Source organism: Rhineura floridana, chromosome 3 (genome assembly GCF_030035675.1).
Source record: "Rhineura floridana isolate rRhiFlo1 chromosome 3, rRhiFlo1.hap2, whole genome shotgun sequence".
Classification (NCBI taxonomy): domain Eukaryota; kingdom Metazoa; phylum Chordata; class Lepidosauria; order Squamata; family Rhineuridae; genus Rhineura; species Rhineura floridana.
The window spans coordinates 166,172,986-166,198,158 of record NC_084482.1 but is presented as its reverse complement, the minus strand read 5'-3'; the positions used below and the strand labels follow the sequence as shown (position 1 = coordinate 166,198,158).

The following is a 25,173-nucleotide window of genomic DNA, read 5'->3' as shown; positions in this document are numbered from 1 at the left end:
ATTATGATATTGGCAGTTTTATTTTCAATCACTTTCCTAATGTTCCCTGATGTGGAATTTATCATTTTCACAGCACAGTAGGTCAATATCTTCATTGAGCTATCCATGATGACCCAAAGGTCTTGTTCCTGATTAGTCGCTGCCATTTCAGACCCCGTAAGATTTTTTGCCCCAATGTGCATCACGTTAGACTTGCTTACATTGAATTGTGCTTGCCATTTTACTGCCCATTCAACCAGTTTGGAGAGATCATTAGGGTCTCATCATTCACACTCCCATAACATGAGTAATTCTGCCACATGGGTAGGTGAACTGCAGTCCTTTTGTATCCCATCCTTTTGTAGACTTCCATCACAACCACATGGCCTGTGTGCTAGCACCCTCAGTCTGCAGAGTCCAAGAGGCCAGGTCTGTGTGGAGCTAGCACATGTTTTGCTTACAGCACTTTTTAAAAAATACTTTGAGGTGATGAATGCTAAAAAGCTTGGAGAAACATATGCTCCCTTTAGATAGCCCGTTGACAGAAATAGAATACTAACAGTGACTGGTGTTTTCTGGCTGTTTAGGATGCAATCCACACAAGTATCTTTAGCACATTTTGTTTGGATGACTGACTTTATGTGGCAGTTGCACTTTATATCATACAGACGGAGTGTCTTTGAAGCAAATTGAATTAAAAAAAGATGCAAACTGTTATTATGCTGAAGCAGAACAGAAAGTAAAACTGATATAAGCATTAACTTACATTCATTCTGAGAAATCTATGCCTATAAAAGGACTTACCTAACCAGGGGTATGAGGACAAGAAAAAAGTAAAGAGGTATCTAGATATATTTTTGTTGTTATATCTAAATATGTATCATATTGTATTTTATTTTTTCAAAGTTGTAGGAAATCTCTTCAGCAATAATGACAATTCTCAAACTTTGGGGTGGCCTTACCTTAGGCAGCACAGGATACCTGAGTTACCCAAAGTTCAAGGAAAGGAAGAGATCCTGAGGCAGGAGAAATCTTCATTCCCTAACCAGTGAAGACCTAGATAGGTTGAATGCCCCATGGTAGAAAATCTTGAACTACATTGAATTGGAGAGGTGCCTGCATAGGTATGCACATGTCCAATCCCAACCAGATTTCAGAAGCTCAGGAAAAGCTGGTGCTTATGTTCTGTGCATTTTTTCAGAGGAGATCAGGTATGTCCTATTTCTCTTCCTTCCCCAAATATAGATTTTACTTACTCCAGTATATAAATCCTTGTGTGCAGCAGGAGGAGACTGCACACACCTGTTAATGAGATTCTCTAAATGCATTTTTGGAAAATGTTCCAAAAGCTTATTTGGGGGTGAGAAAGGGAGGCTACCATATACAATAGATTCAGAAAAGAGTGTTTTCTTCTCCAATTCATTATACCCCTTGCCTTTTCTCCTTCACGTCCTTAAGCACACTAGTTTCATCTTGCTTGCTCATCTGCTACTACTTGATGCCTCTGTTCTCTTTTCATTCCCATCCTTGTTTTATATGCCATTCTCTGTTCAGTTGAGGATCTAGTTCATTGTTGTTATAAATATTTAATACTGGTAGTACCAGTAGTAAGAGTTTGTTATTGTCATTTCCATTGTCATTGTTGCAGAAATACTTGCAGCAGAAGAAAACTACAAACCATGTTATAGTGCCTCTGGTATTGGATTTGGAGTGAACTCTCTTCTATGTACATAGCAAGAAAGGGACAGTAGGAACAGCTATAAGTATCTGTTGAGTGTGGGACCATGGCTTAATTCTGAAAGTACTATTATGTGTGCCACGTTTCCATAAACAGTGAAAGGGGGCAATACTCCTGGTATTCATTTTCCTTGGATGCTATAGCATCAGTGATTCATTTTGTCTTTATCAAATTTGCTTTAGTTACAAATATAAAAGCAAAGCATCATGAAATCAAATATACTTCAATAAGCAGATAGCACAGTGTGCATTAGAATTGCAGAATGCAACTTCTGTAGATCCCTCTGTGCCACAGTTTCTAGCTAATTCTATCTTTAAAACTCTGGGCCCTCTCTATGTGCTTCTCTCTATTCAAACTGTATTTAGCGGTCCCCTTCTTCTGCCAGAGGAGTGTTGTCTTCTGGAAACCTGAACTGGTAGTTTGTTTCAAAAGATGAAAACAATTCCCAGCTATCATCTTCGCTCCTGTCATTAGCTTCAACTGACGACCTGGTATATAAGCCAGTCATCCAGCAAAGACAGGAATAATCATGCAAAATCCATGACAGTACATTGTCTAAATAGTGGGCTGCAATCCCAGGCACAGTATAGCCATCTAGCTCCTCAACTACATTCCCGAAGGTTGTCATTTTGGATCTAATTTACATATAATTACTGCTTTCTGATAGCTACAGGCTTGCCCAACTCCTACTGTATTTAAACTTTTAGTCTTACTTGAGCTGAGAATAAACAAATGCTCAAAAAAAGGGACTGGATCATGAAACCATGCTCATGTATTTGACTGTAACTGATCTTCAAGAAATATTATTTACACAGTTTTGGAAGCTGCTTGGTTTGTAAGAAATGTGTTGATTTAGCATAAATATAATTGTTTTATGTGTACCATTTCTTTAATATAATTTAAAAAAAAACACAATGAATGATGATGATTTACTGACACAGTAAAAGTTAAGGAAACCACTCAACCAGTATAGCAGCGCAGAGGATATTGCACCGTATAGTTAATAGGAGCTTTGATTAGCCCGCAGTGCTTTATCAACAGTTTTTGCAACAGTTGTTTGCTCTGCATTACTTTCTCCAAAAGGCATTGATTGTACTTTATTAGTGCTTTCCTTTTCACAAGAAGAATGCAGAAAAATGAAAAAAGCAAGGAGCCATGATGAGATGTAATCTTAGGCAGATGGCTGAGAGCTGAAAAACAAATTTTCCTCTGGCAGTAAATGGGAAAAGGAGCTCACTGTGTGCGGCTGTTGGAGATGAGGTCCTGTTTGAAATGAACAGATTAATTGGGGACATAATGATGTATAAAACTGCCCTGGGTTAACTCAGGAATACTTGAGGGTATGTAATGCACAATTCAAGCCAATTTAGCATCTATTATATGTTCACAGGAGTGATGGGTGAATACGAGCCAAAAATAGAAGTGCAATTCCCAGAAATGGTTCCATCTGCAAAAGGAACAACTGTGAGACTGGAATGTTTTGCATTGGGAAAGTAAGTTTTTGCTTTTCACTTATTCAGCTGAAATAAAACAGTTTCCAGAGAGTTAGGGCACAATTAACTAAAATGTGGATTTTCCGTTTTACACAACCTCCATTATTTCTCTTAGCTTAAGGCACTCACTCACACCCCTTTTAAATGAATAGCCATGCTCTGTGGACTGTTCATTTTGCAGTGCTATACAAATGTACATGTACATTGTTACTCCAAATTAAGATCACTTGGCTTAGTTTTGTCTGCTGTGTGTTTAGTAAGAAAAGTTACTGATGCGGTTTGGTGCATGCATGTGAGGTAAGTCAAGACAATTTCTCTCCCTGCCCCTTGAGAAAAAAAAAACACCTTAACATATAAATTGATAATATCTATATTGGCTGCAGCCACTCAAGAAATAAAAATTGATGTCATGGTAAGTTATTCAATTGAAAAAAAATAAGTGTTCGGTACTTAATATAAATGAGGTATCATAATTCCATTATATAAATCTGTGTTATAGATTTGGATTACAGGGTATAATTATAGTAAACTGATCCAAAAAGTTGACCTTCAGGTATAAGCTGATGTGAGTAAATAATAGAGTAAGCCTTTACCTTATACCTTGCCTGTGATCTCCCAGAGACATCAAACTGGCTGCTGAACTAGATGGAGTGGACAGACCTTTGTTTTGATCCAGAAAGCTTATTCCTATGTTGTTAATATATATTTCTTAAGTTAAATGCAATTATAAAATTACATGATTTAGACATTACAGATGTTACAAGTTTGTTGGCATATGCCTAATTCTGAAATTTAGAGTATTTAAAAACTAATATTTAAGAAGTGGAGGAGCATATAATGATGAACAATGTATTTGCTTTAATATCTGTATTACATTCCAAAATTCTTTAGCAGCATTTCCCAGACCCCTGATTGTCCAATCTTAGAAGTTGCTTGGTGCTCATTCGTGAGGAACTCCCTCCTTATTTTGGGTACATTTGCACCGACAGCTTGGCAGTGGTTTATTCCTGAAGCAACTGCTGGGTAGGCTCCACATACTGTGACTTTTACATTAGGCCAGTGACAAATTATTGCTGGGAGAAACATGAAACATGTATCTTTATTCAAATTAAAAGTACTTCTGCTTGAACAAGGGAGGAAATGTCTATCGTCCAAGGGCCGAACTGCCCAGATTTGCCAAACTTGTTATTCTGGGAGGCTTTTGCGTAAGGCAAAGTTAAATTAACTCCAAGTGAAAGGGTGGAGATTGGAGGAAGACAAAGGATCTACAAGACTGATTTAGACAGCAGTTAAAAATCACTATAGAATTGATTATATAGTTGGCAGGTACCACTTATTATAAATAAATGTTTGCTATTTCAGCTAATCATACACACCTATGAACATGCCTTAGGTCATACAGGATCTTAGTTTTATTCCAGAGAATAAGCAACACAGTTCTTCTGAGAAGAATAACCATAGCCATAAGCAGTAAAGACCTGAGTTCGGAGGCAGCTAACTGAAGGCATAGGTTCTGAATATCAGATAATAAGAGCAGTTTTAACTAGAAAATGTGTGTGGATAAAGTATTTCAGGGGAATTTGAACTAAGGGAGCAATCCAACAGACCTTTCTGCTAGGCTGGGGGGAGTTGGATGCCACAGCCCCCCAGCTGTGCTGGCAGGCTCCCGGCACTACTGAATGCCTGCCAGGGATGGCCAGCCTGGCAGGTGGAGGGCCGGTGTTGGAGATGAGGGTGTGGCATGGCAGAGCCATGGGGGGGAACTTATGCAAGAGCCTTGCGTTTGGAGCCCCCCCGGTCCTGATGTCCCTGGAAACTCCACCCGCCAAAATACTAGCACAGTAAAAAAACAATTGTAATGGCCATCTATAGGGAATGCTTAACTGCTCAGGAGGCTGATTCGTGGAGCTGGCTTTTTCCTTCCCGCTCGTGCATGCAGCTCCTGATGAAGCTGGTGCCCCATCAGGCCAGTGGCTCCCAAGTAGGAAGTGGATGCTATGGAGCTCTCCACTGGCTCCTCCTCCACCATTGCCCTGCCAGCTTTCCACAATTTGGAAACCATTTGGATTACTCTGTAATTCTCTTGAGGTCCAAGTAATTAGGCTGAAAAACTTTACAAATGTTGGGTTCCTCTTATACCACAGATATTACATATATTTTTTGCTAGAAACTTTGTGGGCTAGTTGTTTTATGAACATATTTGAAATGATAGATTGCATGTTTTAAAGAAAATAAATTATCTATCAATAGCAGCCTAGTTCAAAGAATGTAGCCTTTACCATCAGGCTCCCCCCCCTTTTGTTGTTGATAAACAGCCCAGTTCCTACAATCAGCTGGAGAAGAGCAGATGGAAAACAAATCCCCAGAAAAACTCGGAGGCACAAATCAAGCAGCATTCTTGAAATCCCAAACTTTCAACAGGAAGATGCTGGCCTATATGAGTGTGTGGCTGAAAATGTGAGAGGGAAGAACGTGGCCAGAGGCCAGCTGACGTTTTATGGTACCCAGATTATTTACTCACCTGTTTTTCATTATAACTGAGGCCAAAATTGGTAAATGCTTTGTTGCAGTGTCAATGTTGATTTTTCTCTTCATATTTGTCTTGCAAATAGGACTGTTCAGCAAGTGTAATTTTATATAAAATAAAAACCTCTGAGACAGGCATATTGATTGAGGCTGGGAAGTGAGGGAGAAATAAAAATGTATGTTGGAAGAAGGAGATTGGTCTGGTAAGATATAAAAAGCAGTTGTAAAGCAATTTATCTGTCTTTCTCCTACATCTGGTGGAAAACCACATGCTCTTCTGAAAAACTTTGACTGTTTTGGCCTATGATTTCATTTTAGGACTGATTGTTCCTTAATAAGTAGAGTTCTCATTTCTGGCTAGCATTTAATCTGGACAACCTTTTGTCTCAGTGTCCACTTATACTGAATTCAGGAAGTTTTATCATTAGCCAAAGAGTAGTTCTTGTGCAAAAATAATTATGGGCTTTATCTGTATATCTGCCTGCAAATGATATGAACAGGGGTGAAAATGTTTGCATATGAAGTAAACAATCTGTAAAGAGTGGTCCTCTTCCTCTGTTGAAAAGAGAGGAAGGAACTTATTGAGAATAACAGTGCATCAGCCACTTTAGAGAAGGCAATCTACACCAGTATATGTAGCCTGGCCCTTGCCCTTTCTGCTAGGGTCAATACTTTAAAAAAGTCTTCCTGCACATTCAGACACTTCATTCATTGCCATTTCATGTGATCATTTGAAATGGGGTGCTTCACCCTATTGCATTGCCTCCCCTGAAGTGGCTGTTGCAGCTACTTTAAAGGTTGAAATTCATAGCATAAACCCTTCACTTCTCCTAACAAGAGAAGGGAGTGATCTTGATTTTTTACTAAAGGTAATATTTAGTTCAAGGAATATGCTGCTTTTTTTCACAAAAACTGTTCTATGCACACACACAGTATGTCGCTGCAAAAAGCCCAACAAAGCCCCACAAAAATTCAGTGCAAGTCTACTGCAAATTTGAACATCTGGATATGCATTTCTAAGCACTACATGTGAAGATTCAGACCTCCAGGTTCCCTCCCCCCATATAAATGTGAATTAGTTGGAGTGGGCCCAGAAAAAAGGTAAGTAGGTGTGTTCCAAGTTCCTTTGGACTTAGCCAGTTCCAAGACTCCTTTAAATTGTTGGGATAGTAGCCTGTGGCCAGTACAACTCAGGGCCACCAGTGTCCTCTTGAACATCCGGTAGCCATATGAGAATGGCTAGGGCTAGGCTATTCCTGGGTCAAGTCATTGAAGGTTGTCTGGAATTTGTGAACACACTTGCCCAATATTGGCATTGAGTAAACAATGTTAAATTCTGGGTTACACCAAGTTCTGCAGAAGAGATAGGTGGTAACTGTACTTCAGATGTGATAATGCTGAAGAAATGGTTGCCACACTCTTCTCATGCTAATATCTTTGGAAATACGTCTGAAAAATACTGTATAAGTACCAAACTCATAAACACAATCCATGTGTATGTGTTTTGTTATGTAAATAAGAACTACAGGGAAACCTGAACATCCTCAGGACCATGGGTGAAACAGCTTAACTCTATTTCTCCCTGCCCCCATCTCAACAAAGATCTCTTTTCCAGATGCTGTTTTCATTTCAAGAGAAGTTCCCATTCACATCAAGGGATGCTTCCCTTGAAATGCAGACAGCAGTTTCAGAGGGGTGGTTTTTGTTGAGACCATGGGAGAGAGAGACAAAGGGTTACACTTCTTTATCCCACATTCACCCTCAGCCTTAAGGCTGCTGAGGCTTGTCCATAACTGCTATTTACATAACAAAACACATGCATGTTAATTTCAGCAACACAATTAATGTTACGTCCATTTTGACCCTACATTAGATCATATCGTACTATTTCCATATCATATCAGATCCTTTCTAAAACTCTTATGGGTGAGTACATTCAGGTACAAGATAGAACATAAAATCACATATGTGTGGGACTCCTATGAAGTGTGTTATCAGTACCACTGATCCTGACAGAACCATTTAAAGTCCATGTTCTATTGCAAATTTAGCACCATCTTTCAAATTACACTACACTTTTGAAAATGAATTATGTTTACAATTAGAAGGGTTTGTGCTACTTTTAATGATTTGAAGAGAATATTCTTTCTCAATAACGTGTTGGATAGCTAGACTATTTCCAGCACCATGTTATGTTCTTGTTCTGAAGGAAGTCCCATCCAAAAATACCCCAACAACACCAGGAGTATGTTTCATTTCTGCTCATCTAGGTTTATTCTAGGTCAAAGCTAGCCTTTAGATGTTTCTGGACTACAACTCCCTGACCTTTGGCCATGCTGGCTAGGGCTCATGAGTCCCACAACATCTGGAAAGCACCACATTGGCTATCCCTGTTGTAGGTCATCCAGATTCACAAAAGTGTGTGCAGTAATGCACTGTCAAATAACTCCCTGTCTTGGACTTGGAGTGAGAGGCTGTCAGAGCCAGCCCAGCCATGCAATAGGGTGAAGTACCCATTTCAAGTGATCACATGAAATAGCAATGAATGAAGTGCCTGAATGTGCAGGAAGACCTTTTTAAAGTATTGGCCCTAGCAGAGAGAGGACACCATTTGGACTCTGCTCAGGCCAGCACTGGAAGCTGGTATACCATCAAACTTGAAGAGCCACAGCTGCTGCAGGCTTACAACTTTCCAGAGGCACTACAGCAAAGAAATATCTGCCTTGAACTTTGGAGAGAGAGATTGATGTACTATCAAACCTAAGACCTTTGCTCCAACCCCTGCTTCCACTTCCTCATAGGCAGGACATAGACCTACCTGCCTTCAACTTTGGAAGGAGAGACTGTCATGCCATCAGGCCCCCATCTTTTCAGAAGTGGTGTAAAATCTATTGGTCATTGCTGGGCTGCTCTGATTGTTGTCAATCATGCTGCTTGTTCTTTTCATCTTCTGACTTTCAATCATTTCTCCAAATCCTAACATCATACTGTTCCTTTTCACTGTCTCCCTTGCTGTTTTGATAATGTTTGGTTTGCTTATTAGTAGCAGTTACCAAATCTGTTGTGATTTGTGACCTTTTCCTTTTTTATACTTTTTCTTTATTCATATTCACAGAAACTTGGTTATCTTTCCTTTCATATCACTAATATTGTTTATTTCTCAAATGGATCACTTACTTTTTTCTCCACATCCTATGGCAGATTAGCATATATTCCAGTCAGGGGGTGGGGGATGGAAAGCATATTAAGATTGGTTTTACCTCTATTTCATGTATTTTCTATCTTTGACAGTCTTGTGAACTGTCTTTATTCTCAATTTAGTTTAAATAGTACTGTTATTTATCATCTTGTTTCCTGTTATACTTTCTGAATCATGGCTTACTCTTTTTCTTTCCTCATTTGTTCCATTTTGTGTAAACATTATTTCCTCAGAAGTATATCAAACCGTGTTCAATGGGGATTGCTTCCAGATAAGCATTCCTATGGGATTACAGCTTTTGGATCCCTCAACCATTTCTTCTCTTTTAGTCTAAGGGTCCTTCCAGGAAATTCTATTTATTGAGCATTCATCCTGTTTTGCTTGCACAAAGCTTAGGTTAGATTGAATCCCATCTTTATTAAGCATTAGTTCTGAGTTGTTTGTGGGCCTATTATACAACAATCAACATTCATCCTGCATTCATCCTGATTTGTTTATGGGGTATTTACATGTCTTCCCGTTAGTCATTCATTCATTCAGCTGAAACTTTTCAATCCATATTATCATCACTTTCCCAACAGCAAAAAGTCTGTTTTGGGGTTGTTGTTTTTAAGTGGATTTGTTGCGCTAGGTTGACAGAATGCTATAATCCACTTGAAATATGCAAACCTGAAGTTCTGGTATGCAGCTGAATCACTCCCAAAAAATACCGCCAGTCCGGAGGCACCCTTACTCTCTGATATCTGAACATGTGTTGTTTGCCATATCCTGAATTTCACCTTTTATTCTAGATGTTCCTTCTTGAGTTAGATGCATTTACTTAGTTATTGCATTTGAATACTGCCTTTCTGTCTTTCTATTCAGAGCAGTGTTCAATTTTAAATAACTAAAGAAGATAAAACAATAAATATGGCAGAATTTTCTCAGGTCATGGATAGTATTTTTAGGACTTGATGGGAGGTTGCTGACCTGGCCTCTCCCCTTCTACCCTCTCAGGGCACCCAGGTATACCTAGGGAAGAAAGAGAAGATGCTGTACCATCCTCTTTTCAAAAATCAGTGGTATTAATGTCCTGGTATGGGCTTCCATACAAACTACCTTATGTTCTTCATGTATATGTCCCTTTGCTCTTGTCTTCTAGCTGTGGAACTCCTCTTTCCCTGTAATTTCCTCCATATAACCTTCAGTCTTCCAGTACTATGTTACAATGCAGTCCTATACATGTATACTTGTAAGTCCCATTACTTCTCAATGGTGCTTACTCCCAGGTAAGTGGATGTAGGGTTGCAACCTTTCTTTTTTGTGTGTGCTCTCACACATCAGTCTTGATGTCCTGTTCCATTCCTATCGAATTCTCTTCCATCTTTTATTTGACTTCTTCCCTCCCTCCAGTATGATTTTTCTTGGGAAGTTTATTGATAGATTGTGCTTCTTTCTGATGTTATCCTTCTTTACCCAAGGTTGATATATAGCTTCTTCTTATTCTCTCACTCTCCCACATCCTCCATTTTATTAGATTGCAAGTCTTCATTTTACTAGATTAAGTTTTCTGGGCAGTGCCTGTTGTGATTTAAGAAAAATATATAAAGTGTTTAGCACATGTTAAGCATTATAGAAACAATAAATTATGGCAATGAAGAGATAAACATTCACATGTGAAATAGCATAAGACTCTTTTTAACTCCAATGGATACTGGCCATGTGAGTGGTTTGAAGAATATCAGTGTGTTTCCTTTAGACCAGCCTTTCCCAACTTTGTGTCTCCAGATGTTGCTAGATTACAATCCCATCATCCTTCACCATTGGCCATGCTGGCTGAGGATGATGGGGGTTGTGGTCCAACAAACATCAGAGAACCCAAGGTTTGGGAAGGCTAATTAGAAGCAGATCTCGGGATGAACAGTTTCTTAATAAAGTTGATTATATTTTTACATTAATAAGTTGGTTTGAGCTTGTAGGCAATTTTAAATGTAACAAAATAAAATAATGTAGACCAAAACAGAATCACATTGGCTATGTACATTAGCATTGGCTAAATGGGCAAATAAGTTTCTATTGTCATCTCAACTACGACTATATTCCTGTGTCATATTTTTAAAAGTTAACCTTGTCTAGAGGTGATGTCTCACTAGTATATTGTTCAAGATGATAAACTTGTGATTTGGAGTGTCCCATCACATGAATAACTTTACTTTGGCTGCCTTTTAAATGTGAAATGGGCATTTGTTTTGAAAATATAAACCATGAAAATAGCCCCTGAGTTTCATCAAAATAGCCATTCCAAATCTATTATTATGAAAGCAGTTTGTTATAATATATACATATAATATCTTGTAATAGCAACAAAAGCTGAATGGTAACATCTGTAATCTTTTTTTAATGTGTGAAATTTATCTTTGTTAGGGGGAAAAACTGCAGTGCTGGCATTGTTTTTCCAAGTTGTTTCTACTGAGTCAAAAGTTCACAACCAAAGAAAGGAACAGTCTAAAGTATTTGATATGGAAAATCAAACTTGTCACTTACTTGCAGCCTTTCTCTGTGAAATGTTCTATCATAATGCATCCCCAAAGATTAAAATCTGGCCCTAACAGTGTTACTGTTTTAAACTGAGTTATCTGCCTCTGTGAATAGCAAAGAAAGCAAAGAAAAATTAAATTCAAATTTGCCTGCTTGCTGCGGATAAACCAGGGCATCTTCTTTTTGTCACCAACCATATTATTCAGCACTTGGTAAAGTTGTTAAAAGAGGTTTGCTTTGTTTGTTTATTGCTGTTATGCTGACTCTAGTTTCCTTTTGTGCTTTTTATTTTTTTTTAAAAAAATAAACCCTCTGCTGTAGTATCAGTGGCATCAACATGCTTCATGTTCAGTACTATTAAACAGGTTAAATCAGGGGTAGACAATTTAACCTCTCTTCTCCCACCTCAGTTGTACAATGTCACAACCCACCCAGAAATAAGGTACTTAAAAGAAGAGCCACAGACTCCATTCTAAGTAGCATTATGTAAAGGCAAATCAAGTTAGGTTATAACACTGGGATACTTTAACATTTCAGGATGGTTTGAGAAAGGAGGGCATAGACTCTTTAAGACTGGTTAGGATTCTTCTGCTTGAGGCATGGCAGGAAATTCCTATTTGCTTCTCCTGCCTTAAAAGCCATAAGAGGGCCTGGAACTGACTGAAATGTAGCAATCTGTTTGGCTTACCATCTGTGATTGTCTCGCAAATGGTACACCTGGAAGGAACACTCAAAAGTCAGAAAGAACTGTGGTACTTATGACAGATCTGAGAGTTATTTCATGTCCTCTGTTTAAAATCATGAGCAAAGGTACCATTTCACATTTCAGTAGGTGGCAAAGAGATTTCATTTGGCAAGGGGAACAGCTGCAGCCCTGGGGCACTGGAGAAGACCTGCCCTGGAAGTCAGTATTCGAACATCTGGGTGCTTGTTTGCTTGCTCCCCCGGGTTTCTGTCTCTTGGGACAGCTGAATCCCTGGTAAGGGCTGTAAAGACTGGGATCCCCTGCCTGACCCAGAATCCAGGGAGAGGCTGCACTCAAACTTGCATCTTGCATCAGCTCCTGCCTGGGTCAGGGGACATAAAAGACCAGCTGCCCTTGGGCAGCAGGTCTGCCACCAGTGGGGTCGCCACTGAAGAGGCAACACCTTGGAGAGCGCCTTAGGGAGTCCTGAGGGCAAGGGTACTACCCTCTTCTATTTTTATTATTTTATATTATATTTAAACCAATCTACATGAGATTGGTAGTGGGGAGAGTATAAGGTGCATGTGTGGCTCCTGTGCAGGATGAGAGCCTGTGCAGTGAACTGTGTGAAAGGGGAAAGTCACCAGATACTTTCAGAATGAGAATCTACAACTGGCAGAAGGCTGGCCCTCCCTGGGCGTGAGACAGGGGGGTAGATGTGCCCTGTGTGAAAGTTATTGGGTGGGTATGGTTGTTCCCAATTCTCATAAGAACATAAGAACATAAGAAGAGCCTGCTGGATCAGGCCAGTGGCCCATCTAGTCCAGCATCCTGTTCTCACAGTGGCCAACCAGGTGCCTGGGGGAAGCCCGCAAGCAGGACCCGAGTGCAAGAACACTCTCCCCTCCTGAGGCTTCCGGCAACTGGTTTTCAGAAGCATGCTGCCTCTGACTAGGGTGGCACAGCACAGCCATCACGGCTAGTAGCCATTGATAGCCCTGTCCTCCATGAATTTGTCTAATCTTCTTTTAAAGCCGTCCAAGCTGGTGGCCATTACTGCATCTTGTGGGAGCAAATTCCATAGTTTAACTATGCACTGAGTAAAGAAGTACTTCCTTTTGTCTGTCCTGAATCTTCCAACATTCAGCTTCTTTGAATGTCCACAAGTTCTAGTATTATGAGAGAGGGAGAAAAACTTTTCTCTATCCACTTTCTCAGTGCCATGCATAATTTTATACACTTCTATCATGTCTCCTCTGACCCGCCTTTTCTCTAAACTAAAAAGCCCCAAATGCTGCAACCTTTCCTCGTAAGGGAGTCGCTCCATCCCCTTGATCATTCTGGTTGCGCTCTTCTGAACCTTTTCCAACTCTAGAATATCCTTTTTGAGATGAGGCGACCAGAACTGTACACAGTATTCCAAATGCGGCCGCACCATAGATTTATACAACGGCATTATGATATCGGCTGTTTTATTTTCAATACCTTTCCTAATGATCGCTAGCATGGAATTTGCCTTTTTCATAGCTGCCGCACACTGGGTCGACATTTTCATCGTGCTGTCCACTACAACCCCGAGGTCTCTCTCCTGGTCGGTCACCGCCAGTTCAGACCCCATGAGCGTATATGTGAAATTCAGATTTTTTGCTCCAATATGCATAATTTTACACTTGTTTATATTGAATTGCATTTGCCATTTTTCCGCCCATTCACTCAGTTTGGAGAGGTCTTTTTGGAGCTCTTCACAATCCCTTTTTGTTTTAACAACCCTGAACAATTTAGTGTCGTCAGCAAACTTGGCCACTTCACTGCTCACTCCTAATTCTAGGTCATTAATGAACAAGTTGAAAAGTACAGGTCCCAATACCAATCCTTGAGGGACTCCACTTTCTACAGCCCTCCATTGGGAGAACTGTCCGTTTATTCCTACTCTCTGCTTTCTGCTTCTTAACCAATTCCTTATCCACAAGAGGACCTCTCCTCTTATTCCATGACTGCTAAGCTTCCTCAGAAGTCTTTGGTGAGGTACCTTGTCAAACGCTTTTTGAAAGTCTAAGTACACTATGTCCACTGGATCACCTCTATCTATCTATCTATTCTCTCAGAGGCATACTGGGATAACTGGTTCTGGTAGGTTTTGTTGGTGGGCTCTTGTATCTATATCATGTACTTAGGAGGAGTCTTGAAAAGGAAGGGTACGTGTGATGTCACCCCAATTATAGTGATCATGGGTAGAGGAAGGTATAGCCATGGGGAGGGGATCAGCTACCATGGAAGATGAGAGCAAGGCTATCTGCGCCTTTTTCCTCACGCCCACCCATGCACAGGTTCCTCGTTGTTCATCTGCAGTGACCACTGATCTGTGTGTGATGTTGTTTAACAGCAGATTGGTACACAATAAGACCACTCTCATTCATGATTTGATTGTGGATGAAGGTTCCAATTTGGTGTGCGTTACTGAGACCTGGGTGGGTGAGCTGAGAGGAGTTGATCTGACCCAGCTTTGCCCACCTGGATACTCGGTGCAATATTAGCACAGGCTGCAGGGATGGGGGGCGGGGGGGGAGAAGTTGCTGTGATCTACAGAACTTCCATCTCTGTCACCAGGAAACCACTCTGTTTTGGAGCTGGCTGTGAGGGCCTGCATCTGATGTTGGAGCAAGGAAACAAACACATAGGATTGCTGCTGGTGTACTGTCCACCCTTCTGCCCAGCAGCTTCTTTGACTGAGCTGGTAGAAGCCATCTCAGCTGTCGTATTGGAGGAGCCCAGAACAATAGTCCTGGGTGATTTCAGTGTCCATGCTGAGGCTGCCTCTAGCGTCCTGGCTCGGGACTTCATGGCCTCCATGACAACCATGGCACTGTCTCAAGTTGTCACCAGTCAGACACATAAGGCAGGGCATAACCTCGGTTTGGTTTTTGCTCCAGATGAAGGGGTGGTCTGAAAATAGGGGAATGAATATTGTAGTGGTCAGACCACTTCCTGATGAAATTTAGACTTATGGTTCCAATTCTTCCCTGCAGGGGTGGTGGAAAGATTAAGATGGTCTGCACGTGGGGATTAATGGAATCCACTGGATTCCTGCATGCCCTGGGGGAGTTTCCAGAAGATAGAGCAAATGGCCCTGTTGAAGCCCTTGTTGCACTATGAAACAATGAGGCATGTCAGGCTCTTAACACTGTTGCCTCTGAGCAGCCTCTCCAGCATTGTGGAGCCCGGTTTGCACCTTGTTCACTAGTAAACTCAGGGCAGTGAAGCAGGTTGAATGACAGCTAGAGCAGAAGTGGCACAAGACGTGCTGTGAGACTGATCAGGCACAAGTAAAACATCATAACCAGGCCTGCTGTGCGGTGATGAGGGCGACAAAGAGGGCCCACAGGAATGAAGCAAAGTAAGAAGAACACCAACAAACATACAAAAATGTAATTCTCCATCTCTGGAGATGGCAGGTATTGCCACCACTCACCATATGCTCAAAGGCACATGTTACCAAATTCTTCCAAGCTACACAGCAAGTGGATTGGACTGTGAAAGACCAACCCAAATTGTGTTTGCATTTTGATAAATTTGTAGAGCAGTAAAATATGTCAGAGAGGAGGTCAGGTCTCCTGCTCCCCTGGTGCATTCACTATAGCTGCCCAATTTCCCTGCTTTTTAAAGTTTGATAGAAATAGCTGTGGGCTATGGGTACATTCTTAAACCGCAAGGTCTTTTGCCTGTTAGTAAATATTAATATATAAAAGCCCAGTGACAACAAGCAGACCAGTTGTGGCTATGTGAGGGACATGGAATTGGGGGGGGGGACATTACAGTATCACATTTTTGCCTTCATAGGAAGGAAGGACACCTCATTTATTTCAAGGTAGTTACTTCAAAGTAAAACATACCAAAGCCAGCTGATTGTGTTTTTACACTGTAAAGGCAGCACATTTGGAGAATGTGTGAGATAACATGGACACAAAAGACAGTGCTTAAACAGTCAGAGCCTCTATTTTCATACAGCGTCAAGCTAGCAGCAGCAGCAACAAGTTTTTCTTGTTTTGTTCTGCTTCTCTGAGAGTCCCCTGTCCCAAGTCCCACATGGGGATGGTCAGCATTCCTTCCTCTGATCACTTAGCAGCAGTGATTAAGCATCCTCAGGAATGTTGCTGCCTGCAAAACAGCCAACAAAGACTGAGCATGATTAGTGGTACAGAATTAAGACTGGCTGTTGGTAGAAACAGCAGAAACCCTGGGGGAAGGGAGAATGGAGTGGAATATTTCCATAACCCTCTGTTCTAGGGCACCATCTTTTAGGGTGTCTAGGAGTTTTACCTCTTTCTCGTGACTGGAGCATGCGTTAGTCTGTATGAAGGAAATTGTGAAGTCACCTATCGTTACAACATTTTCTATTCTGGATATCTCTCTGGTTTCTTTCTCCATCTTAAGATCACCCTCAGCATTTTGGTCAGATATGTCCCTAATACTAAATTGCTTTTTGAGACTGGTATTTCTGCTCATGGAGATTCTATGTAAGAGTCTTTTCCTCTTAAGCTTTCTAGCTCTTCAAAGTTAAGGCTATTACTAAATCTAATGTTCTGAAATAATAGGAATCCATTACTGTCAAATTATATGGTTTTATATTGTCTTCACTTTTATATATTCTTCTGGTCTGAAAAAGGAAGGTTCCTCCAAGTAGGCAAAGCCTTGAATTTTCATCTACACCATATTTCTGAAAAACATACTCTAACCTCAACTCTATTTTTAGTCGGCCTGAACACAAAATTTAACCTTGGTGATCCTGTGCAATAAAGCAAAGGTTTGTATCTCATTTAGAAGTACAATGGGACCCCTTATTAGGCTTATGGGAACTATCTGAGCTAATTCAAAAAGAGCTGATCCCGATCTTGCAAAACAGCATCAGAGTAATGAAGTCATTTGAACTGCTGTGATTTAAAATATATATTCCAAAGGGGGAAAGAACTGGTTATATCTCTGGCTACAGTTTCACAAAAGTCAGTATAGCTCACACATATGTGATGAGAGTATGCAACATTATGAAGTGTGACTGGTGTAATGAAATTTCCTACCCTTTGTGCATAGATGCATATAAATTGAGAAGCAGTCAAAAATCAGCATGTTTTTAATAGGTTTACATTGTTGGCAGACTTATTCCTACTGAAGTAGCTACATTCTTTGGCAGTACTAAAGTTTTCCTGATGACATCCATGGAGCCTAGTGAAGCTAGCATCCCTTTCAGTCAGTAGTTGCTCTGCAATCCAACTAAAGAAATTTCAATCAGTGAATCATTATTTATTTGATTTATTTGATTAACAAAAACTCTATCCATTCTTTGCATTTACATAAAACTAAGGTTTGAGAGAAATAGAAAGAGAATCAACATTCATTGTACTACATTTCTCTCCACACGCTAATGTTATGCATCAAGGAAGGATTAAGATATAATGGCCATGACTCCCTATTTTTATCTCCAGGATCTAGTATTCAGAGATACACTGTCTTATTGTTTACTATCAAGGTTATTAAAGAGCATAAGAACTCCTTTGCTATATGAAAGCAAATATGAATCTGGTATAGCATCCCTTCAGTGGCACCAGGCACTTCAAGTAACCATTCTCCTGCACAAGAAACCAGTGGGCTGTCAAGACATGGCTCATCCGTTCGCCCCCAGCTAACATTGGGAAGCACACACATCCAGGTTCCATGAATGCACACAAAGGCACACACAAAACCACATGGTATAGATTCCTGTTCCCGCTATGGCCAGATAGGTGTCATTCCAACAAATGCAAGAATAGTCTTGATCCCAACATATATTAACTTGAGGAGGGTACTTTGTAGAGCCTGTTGCAGTCGAGGGGCGAAATAAAACACAGAGACGTCAGCTTGGGTTGAACAAGGGCCACTTTATTAAATTACATTAAACAAAAACTCAATTTAAAGTGACCTACAGAAGGAAAACCTAGGTGCGGGAACTGTCTATAAGCAAGTATCTTGCCATACAGCTCTCGGGCGACCAGCCCCTGCCGGAGGAAGGGCAAGCCCATCTGCTTACCCTTTACCCAGCCACACCTAGTAGGTGAGTAGGGGGGCCTTCCTACGTCATCCCCACCCAGGGCCGGATAACCCTTGGGTAGATGAGATAAGTTGGCCCCAGAGGCAGCCCATATCCTGTCCTCGAGCCGGAAAAGCCCTGACAGACAGGCCTCCAAAACCGCCAATCACCTCCAAAGGTGCCTAAGGGGGCCACCTAGCTGTCCTTACCTATTTCCCTTCCCGCACCTTCCTGCCACAAAAAGGGGGACAAATCTCTATTTAGTCCCCCTTTACCCCACTGCCGAGAAGAACCTGTCACAGACACCTCTGCAAGTCTTTCAGGAAGAAGTCGTTACCTGCATCAGACAGGTGAACGCCATCGGCCCTGTATAGTTCAACCTCTGAATGCTGAATATGGGGATGCGGAATGGCTAAATCCCCATGCCCAAGAAGAGCCAACCAAATATGCCGGTTGACCTTCTTCCGTGCTCTATCGAGCGCCCATGGATTCCATACCCCACACCACACCCTATGTGGGAGCAAGTCTGACCATAGCAGATGTACCGAAGGCCACCTTTGCCTTATCACCTGCATGTCCTTACATGCCTGAACCCTGAGGGCCTTGCCCTGCAGCAAACCAAGGTCATTACCACCCAGGTGAATGACCACCACTTGCGGGGCCGTCCGCACTACATCCTGCTGGAACAGAGTTGGTAGGAGCCCCTCCCAATGCATTCCTCGCCGGCCAAGCCACTGTACCGTAGCCCAATGACTGAGGCCCAGCTGCGAGCCCATGCTCGACCTTGCTGCCCTCCGGGCTGCCCAGAAGATCATGCTGTGGCCGCATATGAGGATGCGCGTCTGCTCCCTCCCCGTCCAGCAACCTGTCAAAACAAATAAAACTTATTAGGCTTCCGCATTCCCAAGCCCTCTAAAAGGGGCGAATGTAGCCCTTAAAGGCACCAGAGGACCAACGTCCAACTGCCTGTACTCTTGTTTGGGGAAAACCAATACCTGCTGCCGGAGAAGCAGCTCCAATTCTGAATGAATGGGTTCCAAACTGTGAGGGGTCAAACCCCAGCTTATGCAATGCTTGCTTTGTTAATGCCCAAAACTGGTATTTTGTGAGGGTAAATAAATATCCATCCCCCGGTCCCCAATCTGCCAAAAATGCTTGTAAAGCCCGCACTGGGCAGAGGGTAGGCACTGTGGATGGGGCCAGCCTGACGCGTCGTCCCTTACACTTCTGGTCCATCTTAGACCTTCTCAGATTTATGCAAGCACAACCCCCTTCCATGGTAATATCTGCCAAATGAAGGGCACGACGAGATAAGTCTCGCTTGGAGCCAGCTACCACTTCTCCAATTCGAAAGGCACCAAAAAACAGTGTGAGGGCCACTGCCTGAAATAGTAAGGCTTCATAGTTGGAGGAGCAAAGTTTGTCCCACTGGCCACTCAAGGCTATTAAAATGTCAACTGAAATAGGTCGACGGGAATCAGGCGTGGCAGGATGCTCCCTAGCCCACCCTGCCAACATGCGGCAGACCCTAAAGTCCCCTGCATAATCCTGAAAACCACCTGCCTTTGCTAAGAATGACAGCGGAGGAGGGTGACACCAACCCCGGCTCCTGGGTTATCATGGCCAGTTTCAGAGCAGGAAGCCACTCCGGGGACTTCCACTGGGGGGACTACCAGGCCAAAGCAAACAAAAGCAAAGGCTCCAGGTGGCTCAAATGTGGGGCAGCGGCAAGGGGCTCACAGTAATATCCTTGCTTTGAGTTTAGCGAGGCTTGACGCTCTTGAGACCTGCCCTGACTCTACCCAGATGGTGAGTGATGGGCCAGTGGCTCCCCCTGTGCCAATAGCGGCAATAGGGACTGGAGGAGATGTGGCGACTGTGATGTTCCTGTATTAATGTATATATGGTAAGTGCTGTTTGGATAGGAGATACATGGTAAGTGGAATGAAAGAGGAGGGGGAGTAAATGGGCAGTAGAATGCTGGATGATTGGCTGAGTGTTTGGATGGCTGAGAGTATAAATGGAAGGATGACAGTTGAATCTGGGTGGACGTTGTGGGTTGTTTTGGTGGGTTTTTGAGAGGAGATTGTGTGGAGAGTTGGTGGATGTGAGGAGAGGGTGGAGTTCGGATTTATACTAAGACCAGTACCTCAGGAATAGATGAAACCATATGCTTAAGTGCCTTTATAAAGAAATCTTGTTATCTTTGTTATTTAATAAATATATTTGGTTTACCAAAGGCCTGATCCTTGGCTGGGGTTTCACAGACCAGAAGGGAGGGTAAGGTAAATACCAAGGCTGAAGAGTGACAAATGGTGGCAGCGGGGAAGGGAAGAATAACACCACAAGTATTCAGAGCAAACCAGGATTATCTGCATTGATACAAAGGGATTGGGGACAGCTTAAGCACTCAGTCACAGAGGTAACCTGATAGAGAGACTCAGGCAGAGTCTCTGGGAATACTGGTTATAGGACGTGACTGGTGGTGCTGCCTAGCAGGGGGATCTGTTGAGATCTGTGCTAGAGCGGGGAGAGAAACCATAAAAAAGGACAGTCCGGACTGGTGGAGTCCCTGGTGGTGCCTAGTGACAGGCAGTAACCACGGGCAGGTAGGAACCTGACAGGGAGAGCCAGGGAAGGGCGTCACAGCGACACCCCAGACTGGAGTGACATCAACAGCTATGGTGGACTGCCCCGTTGCTGGTTTGGCTGCGCCGCTGGTGAGAACAGGTGAGTCTGCCAGGCCTGCTCTGGCCACTGGGTCGCCAGGCTGGGGGTGGACTTTTCAAGGCCCATGGGTTACCAGTCCAGGGAAGTCCTTTCCCAGCAGGGACCCTATCTCCAGCATCATATAAGCCAATCAGCATGAAAGGGGAGTGTGTTAGCCACTGAGAAGAGTCTTATAACTTGCTTCGTTGACCTTTCCTGCTGATTGGAGCTGATCAGTGATAGCAAGTGAGTCAGCTGTTCTAAAGCCTCCAGGCGCGTCAAGATGGCAGCCCATGGCGGCGCCGTCTCCAAATCCGAGGAGCCAGGTGCCGTGGGAGGGCGTTTTTGTGGCTGTCTAACTATTGTCAATGCCAGGAACATGCCGTGCCCAAAAAAGCATATTGAAACGCAGGCACTGGAGAACAAAAGCCCAGACAAGGCTCATAACCCTGGCGTTCCTAGATGTAAGGGAGTTGATAACATGGACCGTGGCCATGTTATCACACCAAAAATGGACCGTAGAGTTCCTCAGCCTCTCGGCCAATAAATAAACAGCCACCACTATAGGGAAGAATTCCAGAAAGGTTACACTCCGTCCCTGGCAATTACCAATACCAATATTATTATTATTAAACTAAAGACACTGCTTAATGTATAAAACCCCTAATCATAAGCCATGCAGCACCTATAATTTATTTATATTCAACAGAATCTAATCATGTAATTCAGATTATAATTGTGTTGAGTTCTTGTTTAACTGGCTGCCAAGGCAGCCTTGAGGTGGTGCTGCTGGAGAGTACAGGCGTCTCCCTCCCCCACCAGCCGTGTGTGCGTGTGCCAGCCACGTTTGGCTGAGTAGGCCCCTTTAACAAGGCCTACTCCAGCCGCAGCTGCTCCTCCAGGCACGCGACCACCCTGCCTGCAGCCCACACCCCTAATGGGGAAATAAGGAGGCCAAAATCGGCCCGCAAAAGGCTCCTTGCGCCGCAAAAAAACTGCTGTTCTGCAGCTCCGTCTCCCAGCTGCTCTGTCCCTCGCCGTCCACGTCGCACGAGCAAAGAGGGGGTAGGATAGGGCGGCTGGGCTTAAATAGGCCCTTAAGCCCCACCCCCTCACGCTGCACGTCGTGCGTGCGTAATAGATGCGACGCGCGACTTTGCCCTTACAGAAGATGGAGGTAGTAGCTTCGCCTCCGACTGCAACTAGGCCCCACTCATCAGTTACACGGTGAGTGAGGCTTCATTTCCTACCAGTGCCCAGACACAGAGCAAGTATGGGACCTTGCTTCACTCTTTAATGTTGCCACACTTCTCCTCTCCCCCACACAAACACACACTTCCCTACAAAGACAGCATTGTCACTCTTCCAAGGGATCCATAGTCTGTTTAAACAGGCAAGAGATCCTAGAGACAATTTGTTGGTTCTGTGTTTAGCCAGGAAGAGAGAAACTCAAACCAAACTTTAAACAGAAGATCTGATGTCTGTATGTAGTCCATGAAAGCTCATGCCATCATAAATGTGTTAGTTTTTAAAATAAACACTACCAGTAGGGTTGGGGTTTAGTATCTGATTCTGTTATTTTTCATTTCATCAAATGGGCTGCCAATTCCTATCTGCTATAAATTTTGTTCCACTAGTTATTGCAATTCCCAGTTCTCCCTTTTTTGTTATTTTTTCCAAAAAAAATATGTAATTTTCTCCATTATTCTTTATGCTGTTGTATATTTATATAATGTATACAGCAGCAGCAGATTACAAAAATAATTATGTAATTCTCACCACAGATTTTTTTTAAAAAATATGGTGTTGCTAACCGCCTTGAACACACACAAAGAGTGAGAGCCTGGTTGACAATGAAACGAACATGCAGATTTTCCCAGAATTTGATACCAAATCCAATTTTGTGAATATTCTACACCCTCTACCAGATTCTTTGTTGTTTAAAGAGGAGAACTCTGTGGTGCCTTGCTGCTTCTGGCTGGGCCAGCAGAGCTACAGAACCAAGAGGGAATAAAGAAAAAGGATGTTGACTGTTGTGAGCAGGTTTGGTGGAGAGGAAGCAATTAATCAGACCACATGTTTAATTGAAACCTAATTTTTTATAAATTAATCAGGTTAATTAATTGATCCATGTTGTATCCCTGCTCAATGTACTGCAGTGAGTTCAAAATGTGTCTGCTCAATTGCTGATAGGCTTGAGGCAAGCCGATCACATAACATGAGTCCTGGTGTAAGTGGCAGGGGGGGTGAAGGTAGGGCTCCATTGCTAATCTGGCTTCCCAATACCATGTGTCACTGCTGGTTACAGAGGGGGGGAGAGTGTGCCTCACCAACCAACACTATGATCCTGGCACAGTTGCACTGGCTTCTTGTATGTTTCTGGGCCCAATTCAAAGTGCTGGTTTTAACCTATAAAGCCCTTTATGGCTCAGGTCCCCAATATGTTTTGGAGTATCTCTCCCAATATGATCCTACCCAGACCCTTTGGTTTTCATATGAGGTTCAAGTAGCCCTCTGAGGGATGTTTGGGACGGTGATGACAAAAGAAATGTTTCTCAGCTGTGGATCCCATCTGTGGAATACTCTCCCTAGTGAGGTCCACCAGGCACCACCATTAACATCTTTTTGGTGTGAGGTTAAAACTTATCTCTTCTTCCAAGCATTTGACAGAGTATGATTAAGTTGGCTGATAGTTTTAAGGAAATGTTCTTGCTGCTGGAGTTTTTGTTCTTTTTTCTGGCTTCCTTTATGGGTTATTGAAATGTGGTTTTACTGGAATGTTGTTGTTTTTATGCTATGCATGATACAAATTTAATAAATGAAATGAATTTTTTGTTCTCTTAACCTTTTTTAAATCGCTTAGAGACTTCTCTGTAGTGAATGACAAATAAGTCAAATAAAAAATAAAAATAAATGGATGGTTTCATATGGTTTGACATTTATGTTAGTATTACTATCAAAAAGCATCCTATTTTGATTGTATGTTTCCTTTGTATACTGGAATTACTTTCATTTTTTCCTTCTGTTTAAATATAGAACAAATTTAGATACATGACTCAAAGGCATAGGTGTTGTCACTAGTTGTGGGGGAAGATTTCTGAAGCTGAGAATGTGTATTTTTTCAAAAAAGTTATTTTTACATCCAAGGACATCAGGTTGTAACAGTGCTTTCACAGACAAGCATGGCTACTGTTGTACACTTAGCAGTAGCTGGGAGATAATCTTGAATGTAGAAGTGATTGTTTTAACAAGCATCTTCAGACATATCTTTGAATCCATGTAATGCTTTGTTTAATGCAGATCTTTATGTTGTCTCAAGAATTGTTCTTTTTATAATACATAAGAGATGAGGTGATAATAAGCCTTCTATGATGCTAAATCTATCCATTGCAGTGTGCTGCTTTCTTATTTAAAAACCCTATTCATTTTTCATTATGTTTGTCATGAAACCTCTTATTCTACTTCCTTGACATATTTAAGATTCTGAGCTAAAGACCTTCAACTTATCTTTCTTTTTCTTGCTTCTGGATGTGGGAGAATTTGTACCAAACATTTGGAATTGGGTGTTCATCTGCCATTAACATTAATTCTTGTTATGATTAATTCACACAAAAGAGTCTGAACTATTCAAATATATCCTTGCTACTTGTGCCTTGTTAGGTTTATCAGAAAGAAATGCTGATAGCAGAGATGGATTTAAAAGTAGCAGCATCTTGTTGATATTCAAGCTGACACTTCTTGTTTATCAAGCCTTTTCTGTTTAATTTTACCCTTGCAAACCTTCCTCTGATCTCATCTAAATCCCTGAGGGATTTTAAAAGTGGTTGTCCTTTGTTGAAGAAATCTGAAATTGTTTTATCTTATTATATAGAGGCAGAGTATTGTAAAATACACCGGTTCATAGAGACCTCTGCTGGTATATACAGATACTTTAAACTTTGGGCAATTGTGTATGTAATTTTCACTCATTATTTGTTATATTCAGTTATTTGTTATACTCAAAGCTCTTGTATGGGGCTACCAGTGGTTTCCCATCCCAGGGATGGTTTAGCTGTCTAGCTTCTCTGATGTGGCAGCCTGAGATGTCCCCAGACCATTCAGTAAAGCATGTGTTTGTTACCTGAAAAGAAGGTAACACCCATGGCTTTTTTTGTGACAGTAGTACCAGCGCCTCTTTTTTTTCTGGCCATGCCAGCCATTTTGTGCTGGTACACATGGTACTTTTATCAAGGTATGAGTACTGGCACCTCATTTTTTACCAAAAAAGCA

General features: G+C 42.0%; 1 protein-coding gene across 1 annotated transcript in view; it reads left to right on the top strand.

Moving 5' to 3' along the window:
- Nucleotides 1-25,173, top strand: part of LOC133380727 (contactin-4-like) — a 604,583-nt gene that overhangs the window by 407,344 nt on the left and 172,066 nt on the right. Inside the window, exons 7-8 of the mRNA XM_061618571.1 lie at nt 3,108-3,210; nt 5,526-5,710. Coding sequence (XP_061474555.1) covers nt 3,108-3,210; nt 5,526-5,710 — 288 coding nt within the window. The remainder of the gene's footprint in view (nt 1-3,107; nt 3,211-5,525; nt 5,711-25,173) is intronic.